This window comes from Ixodes scapularis, unplaced genomic scaffold (genome assembly GCF_016920785.2).
Source record: "Ixodes scapularis isolate PalLabHiFi unplaced genomic scaffold, ASM1692078v2 PGA_scaffold6__148_contigs__length_123643588, whole genome shotgun sequence".
Classification (NCBI taxonomy): domain Eukaryota; kingdom Metazoa; phylum Arthropoda; class Arachnida; order Ixodida; family Ixodidae; genus Ixodes; species Ixodes scapularis.
In genome coordinates, this window is record NW_024609881.1 from 111,249,524 (window position 1) to 111,258,246 (window position 8,723).

The window sequence follows — 8,723 nt, forward strand, 5'->3', positions numbered from 1 at the left end:
TGAAAGTGTTTGTTTTAATTTTTTTTTTCTGTCTAGTCCTGTTCTAGAGTTTCTTCAGCCTATTTCATATTCTATTGTCATATTTTACTTTTTAAAGCGGCAATAGGCCTATTTAATGTCTCGACTTCTGTTCTAGTCTAGTGACAGGCTTTAGTCAGTCCTTTCCGGCTTTTCTTTAATACGATACCGTTTTAGTAATCAAGTTTTTCTAACTGCTTCTACACATGGCAATTGTATATAGTGCCAGCTGGACATAAAAGGATTAGAGAGAGATAAGAAAGACACACCGTTGGACTAGCAACTGTTTAATCAGATCATCTTTTTCTTCATCTACGTTGAGTTTCTCTTCTTTTTTATCTACACTGCATTTGATTTAATTGAGGAGTTCCTTTTCTTCTAGTCTTATACTCGAGCGTCTCCTCGTCTTCCATTTGTCCACCATGGGTGCGGCCCCTCTAAGATACTCACCTTCCTTGTGGTGTAGTGCGATGGAAGGTATACCCACACACTTGTCCGCTTTTGCGTCAATAGCAAAGGCCTCCAGGATTTCTCGAGTGAACTTGTGGCGGTTTCTTGCCAGGATGTTTAGGCTAGAAAAGTCTGGTACACACAGGCACATATGACAATGGGCAGGTAGGTGCTCTGCACGCTGTGGTGGCCTTCACCGAAGCTGCATGTTCTCTCGTCTAGTCACTGATGCACCTTCCCTTCTGTCCAATGTAACATTGACTACATGACATGGGATTTGGTGCACAACCTCCTTCTCACATTTGGTGTACTTGGCAGTTCATTTTCTCCTTGTTGGCCCTCTTGTTTACATGATGAAAAATTGCACACAAAGAGACAAGGGAAAAACACAGAAGTCAGAGAGGCGCATACTCGCAACTCTGGTATATTAAGTGAAGAAAGAAAAGATGAAGCACGATTCATGACGGGGGACATCAACACCAGGGGGTAAACAGTTCAGTCATAGTGAGGTGTTCGCAAAAAGGCAACTTCTTTTTCGCTCAAAGCAACCGACGGCTGACTAACGCAGAGATCGGTCAGACTCAAGATGGTGAACGCATCGAGCACCTCGCGCGTTTGTTTATCATTAAAGTGCCCAATGATTGAGATTTTTTTCTAAAGATGGTGTGCAGATAGAGGTCTTACAATGCACCAAAAGGTTGACCTCATACAGTTTATGATCGTGCTCTCGCAGCCAGTCATTCAAACACTTTCTAGTCTGTCCGACATAGCATCTTCCACAGGGAAGAGGAATGCTGTACACTACGCTCAATGAACGAGGAGTGAAAGGCTGCACATGTTTTTTGTGGCGCGTGTCTTTTTCGCTTTGGCGCAAACCTTAGAACAAATTTGTCACATCTTTTTAGAGGCTGATAATACTACGGGCACACCATACCTACTTACCACTTGTTTTAGATTATGCGATATCTTGTGTAGATACAATCTAAAACAAGTGGCAAGTAGGTGTGCTGTGCCCACAGTAATATCAGCCCCTAAAAAAATATGACAAATTTGTTTAAGGTCTGCGCCAAAGAGAACAAATTATAAAAAACACGTGCCACAAAAAACATGTGCAGCCTTTTTTTTCCTGTTCATCGAGCGTTGTATACAGCATTCCTCTTTCCTGTGGAAGATGCTATGTCGGACAGACTAGACAGTGTTCGAATGACTGGCTGCGAGAGCACAATCATAAACTGTATGAGGTCAACCTTTTGGTGCATTGTAAGACCTCTATCTGCACACCATCTTTAGAAAAAACCTCAATCATTGGGCGCTTTAATGAAAAACAAACGCGCGAGGTGCTCAGGGCGTTCACCATCTTGAGTCTGGCCGATCGCTGCGTTAGTCAGCCGTCGGTTGCATGAGCGAAAGAGAACTTGCCTTTTTGCGAATATTCCTCTGCGACTGAACTCGACCCCCTGGTGTCGATGTCCCCTGTCATGAATCGTGCTGTCTGTCTTCTGTGTTCCTTCCTCGTCTCTTTGTGTGCAACTTTCCATCATGTAAACAAAGGGACCAACAAGGAGAAGACAAACTGCAAGGTATCTCACGAGACCAAGCACACCGAATGTGAGAAGGAGGTTGTGTACCAAATCCCACTGTCATGTGGTCAATGTTACATTGGACAGACGGGAAGGTGCATCGGTGACCAGACTAGGGAACATGCAGCTTCGGTGAAGGCCACCACTGCAGCAGGGGACCTACCCGCCCATTGTCACATGTGCCGGTGTGTACCAGAGTTTTCTAGCCTAACCATCCTAGCAAGAAACCGCCACAAGTTCACTCGAGAAATCCTGGAGGCCCTTGCTATTGACGCAAAGGCAGACGAGTGTGTGTGTGTGCCTTCCATCGCACTACACAACAAGGAAGTTGAGTACCTTAGAGGGCCGCACTTATGGCGGACAGATGGAAGATGTGAAGATGCTTGGGTATAAGATTAGAAGAAGAACTCCTCAATTAAATCAAATGCAATGTAGATAAGAAAAAAAGAGGAAGTGAAACTCAATGTAGATGAAGAGAAAGATGATCTGATGAAACAGTTCCTAGTCCAGCGGTGTATGCCTTTCTTATCTCTCTCTCTAACCCTTCTTTTATGTTCAGCTGGCACTATATAGAGCAATGAGCCAACTAGCTCAGCTTCAAGCTTCACCCGCTCTAGTCACCACTTCTACTCAGTTTCAAGCTTGTTTCTGTAGTACATACAGATTTGTCTTAAGTTATTGGCTTGTCATTTTAACAGCTGAGTCTAGCAGCATCCTTACTCGTATGTATATGCTTTTGGTTTAATTTGAAACAATAAATGTTTTAGTACATGTACCTGACTGATTTCATCTTTGCAAGGGTAGTAAATTGCAATTATTTCGTCTCAATATGTGCTGTGATGAAAAGGAGCTTGTTAATTCTAGCGTTTTTGTTAATAGTGTGCAATATTGTGCCTTTCACAAACATTCTTTTCCTCAGTTAACGGACATGCTACGATCAAGCTTCTTCAAAAGGTGCATACAGTCAATTCTCTCCCGTTATGTGTATTGCGCACTGGAGTCCGGTGGTTCATCTTCTGGAAAACATTGCTATGTATGTGAAAAAGGACCTCCTCGAAGACCCAGGACGCAATATTTTGTTGCAAGTCTTAGCTTTTTCAGCCCTCAGAAAAGCCATGTCTGTAGTGAAACACTGCCTGTCGTTGGGTTTCAAGGAGGTTCCTTTCCAACACCCTTCTTTCAGCTTTGACTACCTGCAGTTTTGTTGGTATGCAAGTTTATAAAACATTAGATTCACATCAAAGAAAATGGTACTGCTACACTAGCAGAATATCCACAAAATGTTAGAAAGAACTTTTCAGTTGAAGACAAAAGTATTGTAATCAGACGCAGTTGCTACCCATGCAGTTCGCCTTGTTCACAGCAGAGGCGTAACTGCATGGGTAGCGGTTGCGTCTGATTTATAATATTTTTGTCTTCGTCAACTGAAAAGATCTTTCTAACATTTTGTGGATATTCTGCTAGTGTAGCAGTACCATTTTCTTTGATGTGAATTTAATGTTTTACAAACGTTGCATACCGGTTGTAAAAGTGTTTCTCGAATGTTCCTTCAATGTTAATTTAACGTTTTGCAAACATTAAATTTATGTTGAAGGAATGTTTCCTGTGTGTTCAAATAACGTATGGAAAAACATTAATCTAACGAACAGATAAACATTGTGGAAATATTAAATAAAATGACATTAAGGACATATTTCAAACATTTGGGCCAAACAAAAAAATAACATTATTATAATGTTTTGGTGCTACCTGGGTTGACTCGCACTTACCAAAAAAGACAGAGTATCCTACCTTTAAATACTCCTCTTTAAAACAATCTGCTGGAAGTGCAAGTCAGAAGACAAGGCACTTTTATTGTAGTGGCTGCATGGAATAATTGGAGAGCTCAGTCCCGGTGGTAGTGAAATCTGTTGTACGGTAAGCGGTGCGGTACAAGGAATACTGAGAAGGACCTTGTGCAGTCGTTATCCTACTTCTTTACCTTGGATCTCGCAAGCCAAATTCAGGACATCCTTGAAATGACTGATGGCAACCACTTGAAGACAAACACTGTGTGTCCTACGATGTAACAGATATGACCGAAAGCCTTGGTTGTAGCAGATCCCCTCTGGGCGCAAATGACCCGACTATAACTTTCAACACGGATGGCGTGCCACTTTTTCAGAGCAGTCACTTCGGAATTTGGCCTTTGCCGGCGCAAATGAATGAACTCCCATTTAAGGAGTGCATACAGAAACTTCAATTATTTGGACTTTGGTTTGGCTCAGGCAAACCAGCTATGAACACACTCCTTGTGCCTTTTGTAAGGACAATGAATGAGCTGTCATCGCGTGGCATATCATGGACAGACAACAGTGGGAACAGTAGAATATCAAAGATATTCCCAAGTCCCTGCACAGTGGACACTGTTGCCAGGTGTGAAGTGATGCAGATGACACAATTTAACGGTGCTCATGGGTGTGCGTGGTGCAAGGAGCTTGTCAAGGTGATGAAGGGGACGTCTCGAGTTTACCCAGCAGGTGCCACTCGTCCCAAACAAAGAATGCACGCTTCTTTCTCGAATCATGCTCGGAAAACGCGCAATGGTGAACCAAGATGTGGTGTTAAAGGGGCAAGCGTCCTTTTGCTACTTTCCTTTTTCAGCTTTGGTTCGAGCTTTGTCGTAGATTATATGCAAGCTGTGTGTTCGGGCTTTGTGAGATCTACCACATTCCTGTAGTTTAAGCAAGCAAAGCTACGCGACACATTAAACCTGCGTCCCTTTGCGAAGGACATAGACGTTAGACCATATGGGCTAGCAACCCGTCCGGGAGATGTCACGAGTGCCGAGATCGCTGAATGACTTGAAACAATGGAAGTTGGCAGAGTGGAGAAATTGACTCCTCTATTACTCGCCTGTTGTTTTGAGAGGAGTCCTTCCTTCAAAATACCACGACCACTGGATGAAGTTTGTCGAAATAATGCACAACCTGCTAGGTTCGTCACTTTTTCTGCAAAAGCTTCGGGACCTTAGGACTATGTTCACTTTTGTCAAGAAGTACCCGGAGTATTACAGCAAACAGGATGCTACCTACAACACGCATCTCCTGATACATCTTGTTGACAGTGCGATAAAATGGGGGCCACTTTGGGGCTACTTGTTATATCCTTTCGAGCCGATTAATGGAAAACTGGGGCGACTAGTGGAGGGCACTCGGTACCCGCATTTGCAGATTGTGAAGAAGTTTTCTTTCCTCCAGGCTTTACCCAAGCTTTGCATGTCTGTGTCGCACAAGACAGGGGTGAAGTAGGGCAATTATTCAAAGCCCTGGTGAAGGGATATAACTTGAGGGTCCACTACACGTGTAATGGATCAGTCCAGTTCTATTGGATTGGGCAAGCTAGAGGCAGGAGTATCGAGTACAGAAAAATCTCCATCGGGTGTTGGAGGGCGCTACGAGCAGCGAAGAAAGCGGACGCGCCTCACCTGCGCTCTGCCAATTTTCGCGTTTTTTTCGGCAACCCTGGATCCTGACTCCAAACTTTTCACCCCGCAAGTGCAAGAAGGTGCCCAGAAACTGGTGAGCCCACATTCTTTTGGGACATCCTCGCCAAATCCTAGTTCTGGGCGGCTGAAGCTCAGACCGACTGCAGCGGGGAGCTAAGCCTAATCTGCATCACTGTCACCACCTAGAATGAGTATCTCCTTCACCTTTCCTCTTTCTTCAGAGTCCTACTAGAGTGCCTTGCCCTACAACGATGTCGTTCAACGAAGTTGACAAGAAGGGGCGAGTGGTTTACACGAAGAAGGGGAGCTGCTTCGTGCTACTGCTAACAACTCCCCGAAAGAAGCTAAAATTGACGCACAGAAGAGACTGCACCAGTCGCATGTCCGCCCACAAGTGACGGGACAACGGTAAATCCAAGTGGAAGAAAACAGACTCCAAAAAGCAAACCATCTACGCAACAGGTGTGTAATCAATTTCTATATTCGGACAGAATAACGCGACGCAATCACAAAATCACATGACACGACGTGTGTACTAAATATCTCTGCGGGGGACTTTACTGTGGTCACCTGCAGTGTCCGCAGGAGCTAGTGAAGCACGTTACCGTCGAGGCGTAAATGGGCACAGTGACAGCCCAGTTGAAAATTCCCATTAGATTCCAATTGGAATTTCCAATTGGTACCAGCTGGGTTTTGGAACAACCAATTGGTCACTGCAATGGGAACCAATTGTAACCCTTCAAGATTCCAACTGGAAAATTTTTTCCAATTGGTGAGACCCATTGGTCAGTGTGCTTCCAATTGGAACCCACTAAAACCAATTGGTTCCAATTAAAACCAGTTAGAATTCCAATTGGATCTAATGGGAATTTTCAGCTGGGAGTGCATTGTCGCTATCTTTGGTGCTTCTTGCACTAACACCGACAACTTACGTTTGCGTGTTGTGCTATATCCAAGCGAAAATTAAGCATCAAACATTTTGGTTGTTCCACACCACCCGAACTTGGGCTCCGACCCTTTTCTTGAGGAGATTAGAGAGGCAACCTGGATGTATCGACAAAACGGGGTGCACGAAACTGACACTAGTGCACGAAAGAGTTACGCTAAGTATGAGTTTAGAATATGTCAATTAGACCTAGCACCTGATCTCCTTGAGTGCTAATCTTTAAAAAAAAGTGCTGGTTTGATTGATTACCAGCTTTCATTTCTTAATTGTAACCTCCTAGGAAATGCCATTACGTGAACATGAGAATTGCTGGAGCCTAGTTGTTGACCACTGTCCTTTTTCAGGTGTTCATGCTAGCACGCGACCATTGTCATTCATTTGAGGTTAACCCGTGCATTGTGCCAGCATGATTAAGCCGGGGCAAATTTAATTTGGGTAGACATTGATGTCAACTTGGGTGCAAAACAGGGAATTCTAAAGCCGTGCAATGGTTTGAACACAATGAAGACGCCTTTGAGCATGTTTCTGCAACTTGTCGACCGTGATCTTCATGAGTTTCTGACATTCGAAATCAAAAGGTACAAAATTCAAGTGAATCGCACTTGGATCCCGCCGGTGTCGGTGCTTCAGATGCGCAAATTTATCGACATTGTACTCTACATGTCGGTTGTTGACCTTCCTTACAGAAGAATGTACTGGTCGGCCAACATGCATCAAGCTGATGTAGCCAACTGCATGACGAGGAACAGGTTTCATAAAATACTGTCCTTGCTTCATGCAAGCAAAAACGACAAAGAAGTGAAGAAGGGGGAGGACGGCTGTGGTAGTCTGCGGAAGATACGTCATGTGTTGACATGGCTGAGCGTCAACTTCTGGGAAGCAGCAGGAATTGAAGCCTACATGTGTCGCCGTCGACAAAATGATACCTTTAATGGGGCACCACTCGCTCAAGGTATACATCAGAAATAAGCCTAGCAAGTGGGCATACAAACCTTGGACCTTAACAGGACGTGCTGGCTATGTCTATCGCTTGTACTCATATGGAGATAATCTTGTCAGAGATGCCCCCAATACTCCGGAAGATATCAGGGAAAGCGGAAAGGTTGTTTTGTGTTTCAAGACTGCCCTCCCATGCAGAATACAAGTCTCCTTTGATAACTTCTTTGCATCACTCTCATTTTTTATTGAAATGAAGAAATGGCAGCTCGGAGAAACAGCAACATTCAGAGTGGCGAGAACAAGGAACTGTCCTTTGAAAAGAAAAAAAACACTGAAGAAAAAAGAGAGAGGAGCAATGGATTACCGGACCGAAAAGGATTCACAAGTTGCTATCTGCGCTTGGAATAACAATAGTTATGTTACAGTTGGCTCAAATGTTCACAGCGTTGAACTTCTTGACACCTGGGGGGCTATGTTGCACGTTTTGGACTCCCAGGCGACTAGGGAGAAGGAAGTGACGTGAACAACGCTCTTTGGATGCTGATTGGTGGAGTCGCTGATCGATGCGTGGTGCTGCTAGGATACGTTCATTCACACCTACGTCACTTCCTTCTCCCTAGTCGCCTGGGAGTCCAAAACGTGCAACATAGTCCCCCTGCACACGTTACGAGAGGAAGACAAAGACTTACGTAAACGTGAAGAGGCCGAAACTAGTCAGGGTTTATAATGAAAGCATGGATGGCGTCGACAAAGCTAATATGCTCCTCTCGTTTTACAGAAACGACCTGAAGACCAAGAAGTGGTACAAAAAAGTATTGTTACTTTCTGTTACAAATGCATGGCTTCTTTACCGTGAAGCTAAGTCGGCAGACCTGCGTTTCGCAGACTTCAAACTTGAGGTAGCACTTGGATCGTTGCGACCTCAGCAAGGCATGTCAGCTGGCAATGAGGACTGCATTGAACTAACACTTGCAACACCTAGTACATCGACAAGAGCAACGGAAGGGTCAACTTCAAAATCTGGAGTCGTATCTAAGAAGGCAAATCACGTCCAGTCCTCAGTATGTTAGGACAACTTTACCCACTGGCCCATCGAAGTGCCACAGACAAATGCCCCCATGTGCAAGCTAGATGCTTGCACAACGTACACAAGGTTCTTCTGCAAAAAGTGTTTGGTGTATTTTTGTATTGATCAAGATGGAATCAACTGCTTCAAAAAATTCCAATCGTGCCTAAGGATGATCAGAACTTGTGACAAATGACTGTTTCCCCTAACCCTGAGCTCGTGGGTGCAACAAATGTG

The 8,723-nt window shown here is 44.3% G+C and overlaps 1 protein-coding gene across 1 annotated transcript; it reads left to right on the top strand.

Moving 5' to 3' along the window:
* The first annotated feature begins 7,400 nt into the window (after positions 1-7,400).
* LOC115318452 (piggyBac transposable element-derived protein 3-like) lies at positions 7,401-8,490 on the top strand. Its single transcript, XM_040212604.3, has 2 exons — positions 7,401-7,901; positions 8,071-8,490. Exons 1-2 carry the CDS (start codon positions 7,401-7,403, stop codon positions 8,488-8,490), a joined length of 921 nt encoding a protein of 306 aa, XP_040068538.1.
* The last annotated feature ends 233 nt before the right edge of the window (positions 8,491-8,723 follow it).